The sequence below is a fragment of the Stegodyphus dumicola genome, chromosome 9 (assembly GCF_044657685.1).
Source record: "Stegodyphus dumicola isolate Sdum_Otavi_A_Nest chromosome 9, ASM4465768v1".
NCBI classification, from domain to species: Eukaryota; Metazoa; Arthropoda; class Arachnida; order Araneae; family Eresidae; genus Stegodyphus; species Stegodyphus dumicola.
Window position 1 is genome coordinate 121,876,300 of NC_140776.1, and position 21,607 is coordinate 121,897,906.

Here is a 21,607-nt window from a genome sequence, read left to right on the forward strand (position 1 = left end):
ACTAAAAAATGTTTTACATTCATGAATAATTGAATATGGACAGCTTGCTTACTGCTTGAAAGTCTGCCATAGATCTTTTGTGACTTGCTTGTGCAATAGCTTTCATAGCATCAATTTCAGGACCAGCATATTTTAGAACTAATTTGCCCATTATAATAGAATGGACTTCCTCCGGTCTATGACAAGAAAACAAATTATTCTTAATTAACTACAAATAGAAGACATTAAAAAATTCTGCAAAACATTTAAAAATAAAATTTACGCCTTGTGTAAGAAAAACTTTGTGCAGTACTTCATGAAAAATATATGTCGTGTTCTTTGTGATGTTAATAAATTACCATGTATACCCGCGTTTAAGTCGACCCCCCCCCCACTTTGACATAAAAAATTCGTAGAAAATAAGAAACTCGCGGAAGTTGACCCCCCCTTCCAAAATCGATGGAGAAACTTCGAAAATTTTTTAAGTACTACATTTATTCAAAATCATCTGAGAAAAAAAAGTAAATATACGATAAAAAATACCTTGGTAAATAAACAAAATCAAAATCCTTCAATGTCCGATTCATGGTCAGATTCGCCAAACATTTCATAGAACTCTTCTGTCGTCATTGGCTCGTCATCATACATATTTTCAGTCTCGAACTCTGTATTGTTACAATCACTACTAGAGCCTTCGTCGTCATTTTCACTTTCAAAAACAGCAGCATCTTCCGTGCCGTCTAGTTCGTTGCTAATACAACATTTTTTAAATGATTTTACAATCATTTCAGAGGGTATTTCGTTCCAAGCATCTTTAACCCACTGAGCAATTAATGTAATATCGGGCTTTTTAATGTTGCCTTCCTTTGTAAATGTTGGTCGACCGGAACTAATCCACTCTGCCCAATATTTTCTAACATTTACTTTGAAAGGCTTATTGTGTGGGCTATTTTTTAAAATTTTGACGTGTACGCCTGTTAACAAAAGTATTTCATGAATGAATAATAACTATTATAAAGACTTATATGTACGTAAAAACGATCTATATTTCTCTTTTCTTGGCGCATTGGCGAAACGTTTTTATTGCTCGATATTGATCGGTTGTTCGGGGGCCGAAAATTCTTTGGTTTAATCGAAACTTACTCTAGTTAAAGTATGAAACTCTGTGATTAGTTCGTCACATAATTTAAGTCCTGAAATTACTTCAAGTAAGTGACTTATTTGATAAGTCATCCAATTTGAGTGTGGGAAAAAAACAACTGCATTATATAAAGAAATTTTTGAACTTCCGATTTTTAAAATTTTTTATGGCCCCGCGTATAAGTCGACCCCCCACTTTGAAGTCTTCTTTTTGTCCAAAATATCTCGACTTATACGCGGGTATATACGGTATATATTGAATAATCTCATTTACAGTATTATGTAATAAATAATGAAATATTCCATTTTAAAAGTACTGGTTGCCAGATAAACTTAACATTTACTCCTAATTTGAAATAAACTGTTTAAAAGAAAATTCGAAAATAAGTTTATAATACAAAAACAAGAACTACTAGCTTTTATTGGTGCTTCTCTAAATGAAACTAATGTTTATTTTTGTAAGAAAAGTATTCATGCATTCATCTCACTTTTCTGTTAGCCTCATGTAACTAGTTTAAGAGTGTAAAGAATTTGGGATAAACTATTTTTTTTCTTTTATTTTTATAATAATTATGAAATATTAACATGCTGTTAATAGTGTAACCAGTAATGGTTTTCAGTAGCCCTGTTAACTAAAAACTGAAGCAAATATATTTCAGAAACCACTGAAATTCACAGGAAAATCTCTGATAGCTACCAGCACTCAAACTGATCAATATTTCTGAGAAGAAAATAAACACTGGTGTTGAATCTCAGCTCTCTAAGACAACAACTTCCATAAAAGATTCAAGTCATCTGAAACTATGGGTAGTCTTTTCAGGGTTTATATTCTGCAATGTTTATTGCCATATAACTTACCAGACCCCACTCTTATTTTTTAGGTATTTCATAATTTTATGCATAACTGCTTCATTATTTTACATATAAATAATGAAGCTTGAATAAAAGTGCTTACGAAATTACATACCATTTTAAACTACAAAAAATACTCACAAATTTAACATTATCTTTGACAGTAACATATATTTTAAAGCAACAATGGCCTTTGGGTTGTCTATGGAATCATATCCTTCAAAAGCTTCATAAAAGTAAGAAAAAGCAGTCTTGAAATCCCGCTCATCTGCAGCATGAAGAATACCAGATTGTAAATCTAAGGCAGCTTGTAATTTAGGAGGGCAGTATATTGCATTGGCAGTTGTTCGAGCAGATGTCAAAGCAGCCCTACAGAAAAAAGTAGTTTTTAAGACAATAAATAGATTTTTATGTACTGCTAAGTTATTCTGTGGCAGCTCATATCTTTTTAATTTTTCATATTTATTATTATGATACTACCTGGCTCTGGGTAAGTTACTCAATGCATGATACACTTTGCTTTCCAAAAGCTGAACTTCGACTAAAAGATTTTTATCGTCCATCTTTTTCAATTCCTTTAGCAATGAGCTACCTGATAAATTTAATTTGAAAAGTGATAGATTATAAGAATATTTTGTTAAAAGCAATTAATCTCACTAATATGTTGAAAAAATTCATAATGGCAACATGAAATCATGCAAGAATCTAGAACAGCAAACTTACCAAGACTTAGTGCCTCAGCATATTTTTGTGTATCATAATACAATGCTACCAGCCTAGCCTATAAAAAAGATTTACTGATGTTATAAACACAATACAATTTTTTTAGAATAAATAGATCGAGGAGAAATTAAATTAGTTTGGACTGGAAATAATACACCATATGCAAGCATTCTTAAACACAGTAAAACACTGCTTACATGACTTTCGAAGAATCAAAAGATTTATAATTGAAACATGCTGAATATATTTCTACTATATAATGGCACAAGCATATTTTTAAAATGTTATCTTTAATTTTAAACGTTTAATTTTAAAATTAGTTTCTTGTTTTTCTTACATTTTTATAGCTTTTAAAATTGCATATTACTGTATTTTATACTCTTTACTTTATATTTACTTTACTCTCATATTTTACTAATTCAGAAGTCAAACAACAAAAATCAGCGTTATATTTTCAAAATTTTCACAGGACTAGTTTCAATGGTTTTACCAAATCACCATCCTCAGCTGCAAAACCGCAAAATCTCATATTTTACTTGTAATAATTTTACTCTCACCATGTATTAAAGATTATGCTTATAAGGAATGGAAAAAATTTCATGAACTTTTTTCCTTTTATGTTTGTGATTTAAAAGACCAATAAAATTTTTTTATGTTATTTAGCTAATGGATAATTTGAAAACCTCTCTTAAAGTGAACAAATACACCTGTGCAGCCATGACTTCTTTTATCAAAGGGACATCATGTTTATCTTTGTCAGAATCGCTTTTGTCTTCATAATTTCCCTCCCCCCTTCAATTAAATTATTTGTTATTGGAATTGAACTGCAACTCAGTTTAAGTTGCAATTGACATACACCCAGAAGTTAATGTTGTATTCTGATAAATTCCATTTATTAATATTGACTTTTTTCTCATTATATGCCTCATTATGTTAAAAAAAATTCCCGGCTTGCAGCAATACAACTGTCTTAAAAGTTTCTTCTCCGTGGGAAAATTCTGAAAACATAATTGAAAACAAAAAAAAATATTTTTTTTCTATAACATTTTTTTTTTTTAACTTATTTATTACTCCTACATCATATGGCTAAACATGATTAATACAGTTAAGGAAAAAAAAGGTGGGAAGAATGGAAGGAGAGAGAGCAACCTTGACTTTCATCAAAAATTCAGTACCTTGAGGAAGAGATCCACAGAAGATAAAATTTAATGAATTTTTCATTTTTGAAATTAGTTTCATATTTCTTAAATATTTTTTAAAGCATACTTTCAAGATATGAACTAAAACCTTGGGTTGTCATTATGGTGATAGCTATGATATAATTTTTTTTTTTATTTCTCTGACAGAAGCCTAATTTTTCTGACCCATCAGAATTTACAATACGATTTTAAATTAAATTTATTATCCTCCCCCTCAAGGCAAAAGATCAAAATTTTCTTGTTAAAGTAGGTTGGATGGAAACACATAATATGTTTTTATTTACACTAATACATTTATTGCCTGAGTAGATACATGAAAATTTTGTTGCCAGGGTAGGTATTTGAACATTCACCAGAAGCCGATTAATATGAAAACAAATTATTAACAGATACCTCACCATGTGATTGGTATTTAGATAACGTGGCACCATTTCTCAATACTTTTGACAGTATGAAATTTGCTTTGCCACTTAGAGATTTACAAACAATTTCATTGCAGAGTATTGTGGTAACCGGCAGCAGGTGGTGCTGATGACTCCATGTAATGATTATTACATTTATTGAGGTTGTGTCATACTTACTGCATTTTGAACTCAAAACATATTTATTACCAATTATGAGCTCTGTTACATATATAATAATATGGAAGACATAGAACAATGATTGTATGTAAGATTACTGTCATCGTTATGTGAGGATCTTGCTAATGGCGGGTCTTCCTAGCCAAGAGTTCCATAGCATTCTGGCGTATTGTTTAGTTGGAAACAATAGGCAGACTGAATTAGTCGTACCCCCTTAATTTTTTTTGGTTGTATTTTAAATCCTCCAATTTGTTATACGATATGAGAGGAAAACCAAGATCACTGGTTCGTCAGCACTCATGAAAGAGAGAGGCTTTGACAGACACAGTGCAGAATGCAAAAATCTCTTGACACTGGTCATGAAGTTACATCTCTTGTACTGTCAAGTGAAACGAATTATTGCATCTATGATGTCAGACCATGTCGTCTGGCACATCATAACAGCTTGAAAACACTGACTTGCGAGGACCACACATACGATTTTCTCATCTTTGTGTGGTCCACTGCAATATGAATTTATACAGCCAACCTGCTCAGACTCTATACTCAGTGTTGAAATTTTTCCCAATTTCTTTTATTTTTACATGAGCACAGAACTTCTGATATACTTGATGATCAAATATTTATAAATATGTAAAATATCATTTGCTATTGAAAATTGGCAGCCATCTAAACAGACACACAATAAAAATGTAGCAGTTCCTGAATTTCATTTTACTTAGAAATTATCCTTTTGAGTATTGAGGATGGAAAATTCAATTTCTTATTCTCACTCAGTTCAGAAAATACATTTTTTTCTTCTTAACCTTTTAAAACAATGATTTTTTTTTTTTTTAAGTTGAAGAATTTTGCTTAAAAGATGGCATCATTAAAAGAATTTGTAAATGTAACAATGTGGCATAACTACAGTGGGTAAATGCAATAGTACAACATTAAGAACAGAGTTGCCAAAAATAAATGCTTAAGTCCACAATTTACAGTACAAAAATTAACTATATATGCCAAAATGGTCAAATACAGAAGAAATTCACATACTCTATAATTCACGAGAAGCTAACCTGAGAACACATACAAAGCTAGAATGACATTTTCACCCTGATTTCCAAGTTATTCATACACAGTAAACTGCCAGCGGATATTCAATTCCTCCAATTCGCTACACATATGGCGACTTCTTGCCAAATCCAGCGTATTTAAATAACAATCTTTTTATGGAGGGAAGCTACAGTTGAAATTGATAGTTCACCATAGTGTAAAATGCAGGGCACGTTATTCATTGTCTTAATTTATATGAAATATTTCACTATTACCTAAATGTGACGAATACGAATTTGATAATATTTAAAACTTGAAAGTGGAAGACCTAACAATGTATTCCTTGCAGTTTGGGTCAAATTTTTTCCCCCCAAGACCATTCGCTTAGTTAAAAGTAAAATGTATAAATTTGGAAATCTGGTAGTAAGTTATTTTCTTTTAATTTTTAAGAATTTACGCAGCTTCTTGCTACCAAAACAGTGAATGAGGGGAAAATTTTTATTTTTATTTTTTAAAGAGGTTATTTTGATTTTAATTTGCGATTGTTTAAAAAACTCTGACAATATTTTATAGCAGACATTATGAAAATTATATCCTGTATTAATTGTCTCCTAAGACACACACATTTCCAGTCAGGCTCAGAAAATAACCCTCCTACAGAACGTTTTAATCCTATCTTTCTGATTACTGTTTAAAATCAAAAATAAAATGAATAAAAAGACTGGACATTGAGATATTCAGATTGCAGTCTAACGACTAAAGAGACTAACGATTAAAAATTTTACGGTATTAGAAAAATATTAAAGCTTTAAAATTGTTAAACAAACAAAGAATTAAGAATCAAATGATCTTATACCAATTAATTCCACCAATCAATTAAAATTATAACATTAGAAATAATATCCAACTAAGGGGTGAGATGCATTTCGTGGAGGACTTTCTAAAGGAAACAAGCTTGCATTTACGTTACACACGGGATACACACTGAAACCGACCATGAATACAGCTCTTTCGCTTACGTTCAAACGATTCAGCGATTTAACCACTCGGCTACTGGTGGGACACTTTCATATTATATTTTCTAAGGAAATTGTTAGCTTATATTTATAATATTATTTATAACTGCTTATAGTTCTGCCTTTTTTATGGCCTTGAAAACGGCTTTTGTAATTTTAATTTGTGGCATCGGAAAGGGTCTTTTTTTAAAACTGGGGTATTCAATCCCTCAAAGTTTATAATAAGTAACAATATCGTTATGGTATTTATTAGGAAAATGCCCTCCCGTAATTGACAAAAATATTCATTATGATTACCTTAGTGGTACTGTTTATTCAAGTTTATAATGTTTTCCAGCTTTATGAGGTTGAAAATTATACACATATGTCGAAGATGAAGCAGATACCATAAAAATTTATACCTTTCTTCTCCGCCCGGTCAGTGAATGAATACCTTAAGTGCTTTTGTCGTCAAGAGTGGGGTGAGGTCGGGGTTCCTGGAATTTGCAGTTTCGTCAATAATGCCAAAAAAGGGAGATGTCTTCCTGCTGGTCATTGAATGATTGGCACGATTTAGCAAATTTTTAAACAAAAAGCTGGACGCAACGTAATCTATCATTTCACACATTTTTTCCTTCCTTTCTCTTTGTTCAACAGTATTCATATATAACAGGGTAATTTTACAATATTACTTTCTCAAAATGGTAGAACTATATTCTACGGCAGACACATACACTTTCTTACTATATTCAGTGTTCTCAACTTAGGTTGACCTGAAGTATAGTCGCAACTTTTCAGCTGCTAAATGATCACCAGGGCAAAAGATAACAGACTGGCTGCTCATTTCCAATAACCTACCAGCATTTTAGATGAAATGTTCAGACATTGTCCTGATAACAACACTTAAATTAGTCTGCGTTATTAATTGTATGCACAAGATTGAAAAACATTCCTAAATAACAATATTTTACTGAAATTAAATTTCTTATATATATATTATTATTACTATTAGGACTAACAACACATTTTAGACTTTCTATACAGTACAGTCTGTAATCTGGACTCGTTGGGACTTCGGTGATTCTGAATTAAGGATTTTTCTGGATTATAGATCATCAATTTAAATCTGGTAAGATGGCATGCAGAAATTATACAATTAAAAATATGAAACTGTAATTTATGAAATAAAGAGCAATTATAATCTAAAGGCTATCAAAATTTACACACACACACACAAAAAAAAGAGCTTAATATTTATTTGTTTACTTTATTAAACATTTCTTTCAATGTAAGTTGTTTAAGTTGCTTCGTTTTTTTGTGCTAAATGTGCATGCGTAAGTTTGTGGCTTTGAGGTCCGGATTATAGATCATTCTGGATAATGAACGTCCGGATTACAGACTTTGTATTGTATTAAACAATAGTCATATGAACACTTAATTTAAAGGTAGATTATACATTGTTACATTTTGTTTACTGATAAGAATTTCCATCATTTAAATCAGGAAGCAGCTTTCAAAAAGGAATCCCAAACAAGATTAAAGATGCACATTATATTATGCTTTTTGCATTTCAAAATGTTATTTTATGATTAAATTACAAGCAAATTTTACGTATGACAGTATGAATGAAATGTACCCATAAAACTAACTAATGAATTAACATTGATAAAATCGTCCATTTATATGCTTGAAATTATAAGCATTAGTTGAGCGAAGAAGGTAATATTTTGGTACTGGCAAAGCAAGCTTTTTTCTCAGTGAAAATATTTTACCCAAACATAATAACACTGTTTAATCTGCACTTCCCAAAATCAACAACTTTTCAAAAACACTTGTCGTAATAATTTTACAGTGTAATAACTATTATGAAATACTACTATTTTGTTCGTTGTAGCATTTTTAAGGACCTATTCACAGCAATTAATTGCATGTTGTTTGGATATTATGATTCATTAAATTAGCCATTTCTGTTCCTCATTAGTCCAGTTGTTTAATTTAATCTTTAAATTTAGTTGTTGATTGTTAAATTTAAGGACAAGTTTAGATGGAGTTTTAAGAAAAATAATGATTCTTCTTACAAATAAAATGGCCAATATATTTACCTATGAATTTATTATGAATATACTACGAGGGCTATCCAGAAAGTAGATTACGTTTTGGAATAAAAAAATAAACAAAGTATAGGAAACAAATTTTATTATATACAGATGAAAGCCACACTCAAATACTACTTTTCTACATAGTCACCATACAAATTAAGGCATTTATCGTAGCGATGTACGAGCTTGGAAATTCCTTCGTCGAAAAATTCGGCCGCCTGCGCCTTCAACCACTTCGTTACCTCTTCTTGCCTTCCATCTTGCACAAAACTTGTGGTAACCAAGCTTTTCGCTGATGATTTCGTGCAACAAACTTCGCGAAATTTGTGGAAAACTCAAAGAAAGTTCCGTTATTGTGAAATTTCGATTTTCACGGACTTTAGCATCGACTTTTTCGAGAAGTTCGGCGGTCACTATGCTGGGTCTCCCACTTCGATCTTCGTCGTGAACATTGGTTCGGCCATTTTGAAATCTTATGACCCACTGACGCACTCCACCTTCAGTGATAATGTTGTCCCCATACACTTCACGAAGCTGCCGATAGATTTCTATCGGTTTACAGTTTTTTGCAGTCAGAAACCTTATTACTGAGCGCACCTCGCAGCTCGCGGGATTTTCAATTAACGCAGACATTTCAAACCGTCACAGTATCTGAACGGAGCACAGCACGAACCTCTCACTAGCACGGCTAGATGCAGACTGAGCTGCGCAACGCTCTGACCCCAAGATGGCCGCGCTAGCCCCGCCCCTAGCGGACACAGACGGAAACGTAATCTACTTCCTGGATGGCCCTCGTATGAAATACTCTTCATATACATTTGTAGTTTTGTCCGAATTTTTTTTACATTAATTTTTATTATTAGTGATTAGATTTTTTTTTATTTGCTTATAATGAACAGATAATTTCAATATGAATAATTTCTGCTTGTATAATTTATGTTCAGATAAAATTTTAATATTTCGAATTTTTGTAATCGCAGTTTATTTATTGACTGTGGAGCATAAACTAATTACCTTCATGTGTTATGAAACAGAAGTTAAATAATTCCATCTCACTGATTCAAAATATTCCTTAGAGCTCTGTAGCAAGACCTGTATTTCATCCTTGATTGTCTCATTTCATACCTTTTAATAGCATCATCTAATTGGCCAATTTTAACTAATTTCCCAAAATCTTCAACAAAAGGTGTTTATGGTAAGGATCATTTCGATAGCCAGCTAAGAGAATAACAATTTAACTATCAATCTTTACAGTTACTGGATTCATGAAATTTAGTCACTGTTTCCAAGAAAGGATTACTACTTGTTCATATGTGTAATATTAATAGGGGCCTCAGTCACTTTTTTTGGGGGGGGAGTTAGATTTATTTCCTTGAAATGAAACTGAAACCAAATTTTCAGAGAGCGAAAATATTACAGGTGCATATCTTCCTCATGACCAAACTAACAGATATACTTTTAAATAAAAGGGAAAGGATATTAGGATGATTGATCATAAAGCATTTAATTTCTTTCTAAAATAACCACTGCCATAAAAATTATTTTACAATATAAATACTTTGCTTTAACATATATGCTGCTTCACATTTTCTCCTCATTTTCAGTACATTATAAATTATTGATGATATAACAGGCCATTAAAAAAATAAGAATACAGAATTTTGATTTCTAAAAGAATCATGCAAATTACTTAAGAGAATAAATTATCAATGAATACATGAATACATGATACATTTAGTATTATTAAAAGAATATATTTTTTTTAAACCTTATAACAAATTACATAATATACTTAATTTTTTAAACTACCTCCAATGACTGTCTTAAAAAAGTTCTTTTCTCTTGCTTTGCCCATTCGATACATTCCATACACAAATCAACCTAAAATATTAAATGAATAGATTGCTTAATATTTGTGCCTATCTGCACTATATAACAGAAATTTCTTCATAAAAATCGTAATTGTCTTATAAATTATCATGCATAAAAATATTTAGGAGAAATATATAAAATAATGAAGATAATAAATATAAAACTTCTTTTCATTTCAGCATTCTCATTCTATTTTATCTTTTGAAAGGCAAGAAGCCAATTTTGGAAGACACTACAATGGCCTAATAAAGTTTTGCCCCAATTATTGATTGATTTTAACATTTGAAATAATTTTAACTTCCAAAAAAATGTTCTTCAGAGTTGTAAATTATTTAAATGAATTCACACACACACACACACACACACAAAAAAAAAAAAAAAAAAAGTATGAATATCTGTTGAATAAACATTAAAAGTGCATTAATAAAGTGTTTTCACTCCATTACTTTCAACACATCATTATAAATAAAAACGTTTTCAAACACATGTCTATTCACAAATACTTTATTTCAGATCTCTAACAGTTCTAGGAAAAAGGTTTGATTTTTAAATATTTAATTTATGTATTAAATATGCCTGTCCTTATTTATAAAAACATTGTTCCTAAACACTACCAGGGAAAGAAAATTTCCAGCATGCATGCTTGGCATTTATTTCATTAACTTTGAATGTGAAATATAGCACTTTGCTTACATCCAAATTTTAGTTCAGTCAGTGGATTTCTATACACTAACTAAACAAAATACAGAATGCATACTTTGTTTTCATACTGCTTATAATACCTATGTGGATAAAATAGCATAAATGGTATTTAGATATTAACACAACTGCACCATCTATAGAAGAATGTTAATTTATAATTGCAAAAATGTATTTATTATAAATATTAATTACTTAGTTGCCAACCCAATACATTAAACGCGCATGCGTAAGCGTGTTATTGCGCATGCCTAAACGCATTATGCGTTTAGGCATGCGCAGAAAGTTTGTAGCTTTAAGGTTCGGATTATAGATCATTCCGGATTAAAGACTTTTGACTGTATATGTTTTATATGTTGGTAAATTGTGGATATTTTGTTTTAAAAATGATTGATCTTATGTTCCAGTTACGTTTTTATGCCTTTAGTTAATCTGTATGCAATGACTGTAGAACTGTCAACAACTGAAAAGCTTAACAAGGCAGAATTTGTTTACATATGAAACTGTTAGTATAGCAAATTAAGTCAGCTGATGCATCAACTTCAGTATCTTTCTGCCCAGTGGGGTTGAAAAACTAGATTTTGCTGCCTTAAAAATCTTACTGCCCATAAGCCAAACTACTTGTTTTTGCACAGAAACTCCACAATTTTAATTGTAAAAAAATGATTTTTTTAAAACTGTATTTGGTGTTTTAGGCTTATTTTGTATTTTACAATTTTTAATGAAGACGTTTTGAGTTTTTATTATTTTTGCCTTGTTGCGGCATGAGAACTGAATTGATTGAATGGGAAATATATCTCTAATAAAATTCAAGGAAATAAGTTTAAAATGAAGTGCAGAAAAAAAATACATATAATTTAATAGGCCATACAAGGAAGTCATGTGGTGTCCACATCAGATATTTTTAATTAAATATTTATATGGAACTAATTATTTTTTTAGGGGGATGCAGACTGTGTTTGGCATACAAATCTGAAAGCATTTAATGCATTTTGAAAACCGCATTTAAAAATTTATCAACCACATAAGATGATTATGAAGCTTGACATTCAATAAGATAACTAAAGTTCTTTTTTGTGGTAAAAAGTGAGGACATAACTGCCACAACGAATCCAATGTTTGATTACTTACTCAGTATACGTCATTTTAGTGTGAATGACACAAGATATATGTAAAATGCACTTCTAATTTTATATAGTACAAGAAGCTGACACATTTCTGACCAGAAGCCCAAGATTTTTGTAAACAAATTTAAATAGAACTAAATGTTCACACTAAACAACCATAATTCTAAAAAATGTTTAATACTCAAAAACTTACTTACTTCCATCCCTGTCTCTGCTTCCATGTCCAAAAACAAATCCACAAGTGCTCGAACAAGCTTTGAAGCTTTAGCTTTGCTAATACGATTTAAAAATGGTCTAGTTGTTTTAATTAAGTTGCCAAGTTCTAATAAGAAAAGAAAGATATACACATGTCTGTGAAATAATTCTTTTATTTTTTAATTACATTAAAACTGTAATGCTTAATTTTTTAAAAAAAATTATCAGTATAATAATATAATAATATTTAAATATAGTTGAATCCTGTTATAAGAAGTTCCCAGATATTGTGAATGAGCCTTTTGGTCTTGTCCTATTTCCTATGCACCTATTGTTATTTTATACTGTTTTAGTGAACCTCTAAAGATATGAAAGTTGGATATAACGAAATATGTGGAAATCTTCAATTAAAACACAGTTTTTTTATACTTTTAATATTTTTTTTCAAAAATTTAAGTTTGAATGAAAAAATCAATAACCCTTAAAATAATACACATTTAAGATATACAGATCCACATTCCATTCACAAAGGAAAACACCTTTATGTTACTTTTCTTTTATCGTCACCCCTTTTTTTCTCTATATTCAAAACAGACTCAGCAAGACATGTATGAATCTAATTCTAGGAAAACGGGGACATGATAAGCATATTTTAGGAAACCCTATTGTGCACATGACTTCTAAATCAAAGAACATGAATTGGCTCTCCAATTCCATTCAAATTCTTTGAATGAGCTGCCAGAATTTTACTTAAGGCTGATGCTATAATGAAATTTTCAAAATTTTTACTATTGAGAAAAACGAGGAAGCAGTGAATCTTATGAATCCTGTCTTTAGGAATGAAATTTGGATCCTTGTTGGTTTTCTTTGAGTATAAACCCCCTGAACTGGGCTTCGTCTCTCAAACCAGGGTTTTGCATACTTTAGGTTTTTTGTAAGACATAAAATATTCATTCCTTATAGCAGCTATTGAATCTTTGCATCCTGAAAAAAATTAATGCATTTTCATTAGACATAATATGACAAATTAGTTGTGAAATTTTCTTCCATTTTCATTTTTTTCAAAAAACTAAACTCTCACATATTCTTTAATCAATCTACACTCTATTCCTGTGTAACTATTCATCCACATGGGGAGAAGTAAATTAAAAATATTCTACATCAAAGATGTAAAAAAAAAAAAAAAAAAAAAAAAAAAGCTAAAATTCTTCTAGTTTCTATAAAGTGTCTGAAAAAGAGTTACAAAAATACGATAAGGAATTTTCAGTCAAAAATAAAAAGATTCTACTTGATTAACTATACTGCACCCGCTTGTTGGAAACTTAAGATGAATTAAGATTGCCTTCTTGCCCCTGAATGCAACTTCACTTCTCGAACCTATGGACCAAGGTATGATCAGAAGCTTGAAGCATCATTCCTGAATATTTACTTCCCCCCCCCTTTTTTTTGACACTGATCTAAGAAAGGGTGTTCAAGAGGAATATGAAAAAGAGGATTTATCTGTTACTAAATCAGGGTTCGTACACATTTCTGCACATGGAAATTAAGTACTTTTAAGGGCCTATCAGCAAAGGGAGCTGAATAAATTCAATTAAAGATATCATCTATGCCTGAACTTGTCTTTTGTAATACCATCCTAAGAATAAAACAGATCGTAAGTAGGATGTATTATTATTAAATATAATTTAATAAACATAATTATAAAACAAATTTGGGAATAAAATTAATTTAAAAAAATTTATCATATATTAAAAGTTTTATACTTAGAATAGCTGGACATATTTGTAAGATTAGTGACTTTTTATTTACGATTTACTAACAATTAGCTTTCTGTTGATTTTTCTTTCATACCTCATTTTGACACGTACTTACTCAGTCTAGAAGTTTAGTACATAGCAGGTAGATTTTATGTCAAAAGGCATAGGTTAAAATGAGAAGTAAAACCATAATCTGCATGATTCGTAACAGAAGACTGACCATTGCCCCCCTGCTGCTTGGCTAGAGAGACCTGCTGATTAGCACAAGCCTGAAAGCTTGATTGTAGGCACAGTTGGCAAGTTTTGAAAGTTAGTTGTGCTCCAAGTTGTTGCTAAAATGTACTCTAAGTTGTCTTTGAAAGTTAGTTGATAGTTGTGCAGTTGTGTCTGATACAGTTCATGTTGTAGCTTCATGTAGAGTTCCTGGGTAAGTTTAAAGTATATTAACTGTGTAACTGAAGTAATACAGTTACTATATTTTAAGCTTCCACTAAAGCACTAGAAGTGATAAGTTGTTTTGTATTATTTTAAGTCTCACTAGATGCAAAGAATATTTTACATTTAATTTGTATACTTTTGTGTTGTACCTTGTGACCAGGGTAAATATAATGAAAGACAATAACTCACTTTAATACGCAGAGATGCCTTTTAAGGGTGAGCAATTAGTTACAAATAATTAAATTAGGTAGTTAGATGCCCTTAGTCATTATAGATTTACACGACCAGTATTAAATATTTTTTTGTATTTTAAAAATATTTGTCAAAAAAGCACTATCAAAATCACGATCTCATAACATTTCACAGTTTAAAATACATATAATTTATGACATTGATTCTAAAGTGATATTAGGATAATTACACATTGAAAACTACAAAACATAAATGTTTTGTAGCAACAACATACAAATTTATGCATCTTTTTAATTTTATAGGGATATTTAAATTTCTAAGAGCTATTTTTAATTTTGAAACCTTTTCCTTTAAATTTTTGTTTTCCACCTACAACGATACAATGAAATTTTAGTATTGTGCTTTATGTAAATGAAGTAGAACCAGTATTTAATGAGAAGTTCAGTCACTTCTGTAGAAGAGCTCAGAATTTCTCAATAGAGTGTGTTCTGCCTTCAGGCCACATCATTCTTTTAAGAATATTTTACTATGTACGCCTATAGTCTTACATGCCTGTTAGTTTCCGGCGGTGAGGTTTAATTACAAGCCAACTCAGCTATCTCAGTACAGCTTCGGCTAAAGATTGGCTAGTTATAATTAATTTAGTTTCTTGTTTTCTATCTTATGTTAAAGCCCAAGTGGAGGCTTTCCTTTAAGCCTGAGAGAGGCCATCTGCTAGCATTTTTTTGAGTGAATAAAAGGATATTTTAACCATTCTTTGAAATTATATTTTATAGTTGTAAAAAGACCAGCTAATAGTCGCTGGATACTTCCCTAAAGTTCTAGTAGACAAGGACATTTAAATTAACCAGAACTTTATAATTTGAAGCTTTTTGACATTTTGGCTAATTCATATAAATGTTCTTCTCTTTAAACATCTTTTATAACAATTAGAAATTTGTTTCAATATACAAACTACTGTTCCCACTAGTTTCTGCATGCTTTATCTCCTAACTCGTCAATCTCTCAGCAATGCACCTATGAGGTATTAATTGATTTGATAAAAGTTAAATAGTCCAAAATCCCGGTCAGATGTGAAGCAAATTACTGCCATTTCCGAAATTATCTACAAAGTCAGGTAAAGTTTTAAATAAACCTCTTATTTAAAAAGAACTCAGAACATAAAGGAACGTTCTTAAGCTAACAAAATCATCTACAGCTTGTGGTGATGCAATTAAACAGGAACAATCAAATTCAAATTAAAAATGTGGTCTAATAGTAAAAGACCATACAATTTAATTTGAATCTATGCTGGCTAGGTAACTCTATCTTTGTAATAAATTCAAATGTCAGCAGCGATAACACAAAGACGAATAATTACAAATTATCAGAGAAGGCAGGAACTAATGCTGTGTGCAAACGGAAGCCAGAAACACACTGTGTCTTACAATTCAAAAACTTCAGTTCAGAAGCTATCTAACTGATTTATATTCTGATGAGGAAATGGAAAGGGGAAGACTGAAATTATAAACAACTAGTTAATTTACATAATAATAACTGTACATAGCTTTGACAAATAACTGTCTTTCTCTTTACGTATTCAGTTTTTTTATTTAATATGTCTCCTCTTCATTTTAGAATTTTTGGATTTAATCAGAGATTTCTGTTATTCTAAAAACTAAATGCATTTTGAACATATAGAAAAAGCTGTTAATTTTATTTCTTTGATAATATGAACATTCAGAATAAATATAAAATAATATATGGTAAGGACCAAAATTTTGTGGCAGAACTTTTAGAATTTAGTGACACATCAAGCAACAAAATATAGTATTGGCAAAACTTTTAGAATTTACAACCCACAGGAGATTGCATCAGGTAAGGAAATGCCTAATGTCAGCCCTATTTATAATGCACGGAGACATACAAGATGAATCTTTTAAACTGTCAGTTTTCCATTTCTTTATAAACAGAAAAATTCCTTTTTATAAATGCCTGTCCATGTGATAAGATTAGAAGAACTTTTTATATTTTGCATGCTCGTATCTACTGAAAAGTAGAGAAAATAAAGGGAAGCTAAACACATTAAGAAAAAGACTTCTAGTATCAGAAGTAGAACATTCAGATATTATATTTCCATTGTTTTTCCTAAAACTCTGCAAAAGTAAGAAACTCATCACATACTTTCTGTAAAATACATCCATTATGTCTTGATACTAAGAAGACATTTTTTATTTTGTCACATTTTTCTGAAATCTTCTAGAATCTTGCCTTCAAATCTTTTTAAACTGTCAAAGTTGCAATGTCTAAAATCCTAAAGAAAAATTACCCCTACCAATTTTGTAACAGCAAAACTAAAAATATTTTTTTAAAGAGGTAAAAAATGTAAAATTAATTTTATAGAGAAAACATACATATTCTGAGAATTCTGAATATTCTAATACAATTACATTGAAAAAACTCTTACTATGAAAAAATTAAAAAGAAGAAAATTAAAAAGAAAGACATTTTTAATTAACTACATAGCCATTTTGCTTTTGCTAAGAACTGTTTCACAAACTGTGCCTTATAGCATTCATTACCTTATTTATTTTTTAGATTCAAGATAGTGTACAATAAACTCGCCAAAATGGAAAGTAATGTCGCTTTATAATATGAGAGTGAAAAATAAAAATGTTTTTTAATGTTAGTTCTTAAATATAATTTCAATATATTACCATTATTTTAATGATTTTCAATGTCGGCGAAAAATTACCAGATCTTCAAATTAAAAACTTTTTATAGAAACTGATCTTAAAAATCACCAAAATGTTGATAAGTTGCCAAATTTAGAACCATTTAATAAAAGAATTAACATGCCCTAAAGCAAAAAATTGTTTAAATGCTCTTCATTAAAAAATAAAATGAAATAATTTCAAAATGTTTCACTTCTTGCCCAGAAACTTGAGTATCCAACGTTTATATTAAAAACAGGAACAAATTATAACTCATGAACACATTCAAAAGATAACCACATTTGTCAGTGAATCACCAAAAATATTCCTCCAAAATGGTAATTCAGACTCAAAATGGCAGTCACAAAAACAGACAGAAATTTCAGATGATTAAAATTAAGGACCTTCTGCCAATTTTGGCTGAAATTAAAGACTTTTAAGGACCAAAAATCAGGACCATGCAAACCCTGTTAAATGCATATAAGTATTCTGTACTGTGCCAGGCGCATAGGAAAAAAATTAGTGCTTGTGATTAGACATACTTTTCCGACATAACTTTCTCTTGGTGTATTGAAGTTTAGGAGCAATTCTTACAGTTTTGTTTTTGTTGAATGACACGCATAAGTGACATGGAAATGTTAAAATTATGATTTGTTTTCTTTTAACAATAATGCCATACGAAAAGATTTATTTGCAACGTTCTGCAGATGGCTTCCTGTTTTATGGAATAATAAAATTATAAAATCCTTTAAAGATGCTTTTATTACCAGACACAAACTTAAGCATTTAGATTATATAAATAGCAAGTTCTAAAATTTAGTACAAAAACCAAAACACACTGGATTACCTAACGTTTTTGACCCAACTGCAAAGGCAGTGTGTACTTGTAAGTATATTATTATTGCAATTTTGTTGCGCTCATTTCCTTTCATGTTGCAAAAAATATTTCCTTTGCAAATGCATATGTTGTTCCCATGTTAGTATCCATGTCTTTCCCATTTCTAATATTCTGTTGCCTTAAATGAAAGAAAAAAGTGCATTCAGTATTGTTGCTGAATTTAATACACATGTATAAGGAAATAAACTTCCTTTTCTGATAAACACTATTTTTACAAAAAAGTATGAAAGATATTACACATTAAAAATGGGCAATATTCATAAAGTAATATTATTTAATTTAAACTTACATGTCTTTATTTCTCTGATGCAAATCTATAGTAGTCTAACTTCAAAAATCCTGACTTCAACTTATCCTGACTAACTACAAATATAGTGAATTTACTGTGTATTATGTTAACTCACAACATTTTTGTGATCTGCAAAAGCTTATATTTTGAAGATTATATCTGCAGAGATTGGATATATAATGAACATGAAATAATAAATTAATAATCACCCCACCTTTACTATAAAGTTTTAAATTAAGAATATTAAAAATCTCTGCACCTAATATTAATACACACTTACAGATTTAGCACAATAGAAGAAATACTTTTTCTCTCAGGGGGGGGGAACTCACTGCAATTTTTTAATTTAATTCACCACACTACAATGTCGTAAGAAGTGTAATCTCATGTAACCAAAAATAATGCAAAGTAATTTATTGTATAAATTTATTAAAGCATACTGAAACTGCAGAACAATGACAAACAAATTTAATAACTGCGATTAAAATCTTAATATTTTTTTTTTTTTTTAAATTAGATTTCTAATCCACTTCTTTTTGTAGATGTGACAATGTTACCACCAGCTACAGCAAAACGAACATCAGGTGCCTTAAAGGTTGTTATAGCAGGATTTGAATGTATATTGCTTTAAGTACGAAGGTTTCCTCTTCTTCTTCTTCTTTATTTTATTTATTTATTTATTTATTTTTTTCTCTCTTTTGAAAATTATCTTACACTAAGCATTTAAAAAAAAATTATTTGTCAAAAGGCAGAAGTTCAGATCATAAGTTTGGGGATATTTGGAAAAGACTGAAACATACGAATATAAATATTACACTTACCAACTGCTCTACCAGTTTGACTGAATAACTGCCCCAATTCCAAAATACTTTGCTCTTTAACACGAAGGACTTCTTCATCATTCTTGTCTTCATCATTAGACGAAACTGAATACAACAAAGCAGTTATTATTTTTCTCATAAAGATTGCTAAGGTTAAAGTGTTTCTAAGCTTGAAGTGATACAGAGTATAAAAATAATAATATACAGCATGCTGTTGGAAGAGGCTTTATTTATAGCAAGGAGAGAAAAAATGAAAAGTTAACAGCACTTACAATCACATGACGGTTATTTATTTGAATATGGCAAAGCATATAAGAGCTTAATAACACAGTCTGTTTCTGCATTTAAATGATGACATACATTTTTATTATATGCGGCTTAAGTGTCTGTTAATGCGTAACTGTACTAGCCAATGGGGGTGAAGTTGCCACAGCATTCAAATAGTCCATATACACTGATACCATATATGCAGTTATCATTGTTTTAATTAAATTATCATGGTATTTAAGAACATTTACATATTTTTCATACAATTGTTGCTTATTATGCATTTAACTATATTTACATATGAATTTCCTAGAAATTTGCAAACGTTAGAAATTAAAGGAGATGAAATCAACTAACAAGTTGTATGTAGTACATCTCATCAGGTAGGTTTACCCAAACTCCTACGCTAAGTATCCTTTTGCGTAAAGAGTTTAAAATTTTGCCAGATTTCATTCCGACATTGTATTTTAAACTGAATTTTCAGCTGAACGCAAATTGAGCATGTCAGGGGAAATGTGAACATTTGTTTGCACTAGCAATCATCTGTTTTTGAAATGGTTTACAACTGAACATAAATTGAGCATGTCAGGGCGAACGTGAACATTTGTTTGCATTAGCAATCGTCTGTTTTTGAAATGGTTTACAACTGAACGCAAATCCTTTTAATTACAATTTATAATATCTAGAACAGTGGTCTTTTTGTATGACCGCCAGGCTTTCTAGTGAATTTATAATGAAACCATTGTACATTAAATAACTGCTTCTACTACATAAGTAATGTGCCTCACAGTAATAATATACTTCAAGACTGGCAATTAACACAATGCCACCAGTTAGGTTTATCCAAAAATTAAAAACAGCAAGACTACTTTCCTTTATACTTGGGGGTGGGGGGAAGGAAGTGCCTAATACAGTACAAAGTCCATAATATGGACGTCCATTATCCTGAATGATCTATAATACAGGCCTCCAAGCCACAAACTTACGCATGTACGTAAAGCCAGTAAAGCGTTTACCCATGCGTGCTTCTGATACTGAAGAAAATAACAGAGAACATTATTGAAAACAAAAAAATTTCAATTCACAAGTTAGTCGGTATTCTCGACACAGCAATTACAGGACTTAAACAGTGGAACTTTGTAACTGAACAAGAAATTATGTCAGTTTATAAACTTAAAGAGAAAGTATATTAGTGCAAACAGCGGAGCAACTTAAACAACTTACACTGATAGAAATGTTTACTAAAATAAACGGTATTTACGTATTATCGCAACCAGGTTGACGCTATTTGTAAGTTTGAGTAAAAAAGTATGAATAGAAAGAAAATGTACATTTATTAATTACAGATAATTTTTAATACAGTTTTTTATATTATTTTGTTTTAAAATATAAAATAGCAATTAAACCCTTCCAGTTTCAAATTTCAATAAGTTGCAGAATTATTTTTTCGGCGGAAATCTCTTGGCTATTGCTTTTAGCACTGATTAAAAACCGTACACGTCGACTTATTTTTACTTAAAAAAACATCCAGAATTGCACAAAAATGGCATTGCGCACACTCTTCACTTTATCCATGTACACTGCTATTCTCATAAATTAAAAAAATTTGCACGAAAATGCAAGAAAATTTTGTGAATCTCCACATGCTCTTTTTACAAAACTAAGTATAACACGTAGGGTTGCCGTAAGTAGGGTCGCCAAATTTCGCAATTTATGCGAATTTTGGCCTGGTTGCGTTAGTACGTAAGTACCAAAT

At 30.4% G+C, this 21,607-nt stretch overlaps 1 protein-coding gene across 2 annotated transcripts in view; it reads right to left on the reverse strand.

Annotated features, from left to right (window-relative positions):
• Rpn6 (regulatory particle non-ATPase 6) overlaps window positions 1–21,607 on the reverse strand; it is a 60,054-nt gene that overhangs the window by 20,270 nt on the left and 18,177 nt on the right. The window contains exons 2-9 of one of the 2 annotated variants that reach the window (XM_085824035.1): window positions 19,585–19,689; window positions 18,424–18,592; window positions 12,499–12,623; window positions 10,413–10,484; window positions 2,695–2,752; window positions 2,452–2,563; window positions 2,113–2,340; window positions 53–176 (exon numbers count right to left, since the gene is read on the reverse strand). In XM_085824035.1, the coding sequence (XP_085680161.1) occupies window positions 53–176; window positions 2,113–2,340; window positions 2,452–2,563; window positions 2,695–2,752; window positions 10,413–10,484; window positions 12,499–12,623; window positions 18,424–18,508 (804 nt within the window). In that variant the 5' untranslated portion in view covers window positions 18,509–18,592; window positions 19,585–19,689. The remainder of the gene's footprint in view (window positions 1–52; window positions 177–2,112; window positions 2,341–2,451; window positions 2,564–2,694; window positions 2,753–10,412; window positions 10,485–12,498; window positions 12,624–18,423; window positions 18,593–19,584; window positions 19,690–21,607) is intronic. The other variant, XM_085824034.1, reaches the window with a different exon arrangement.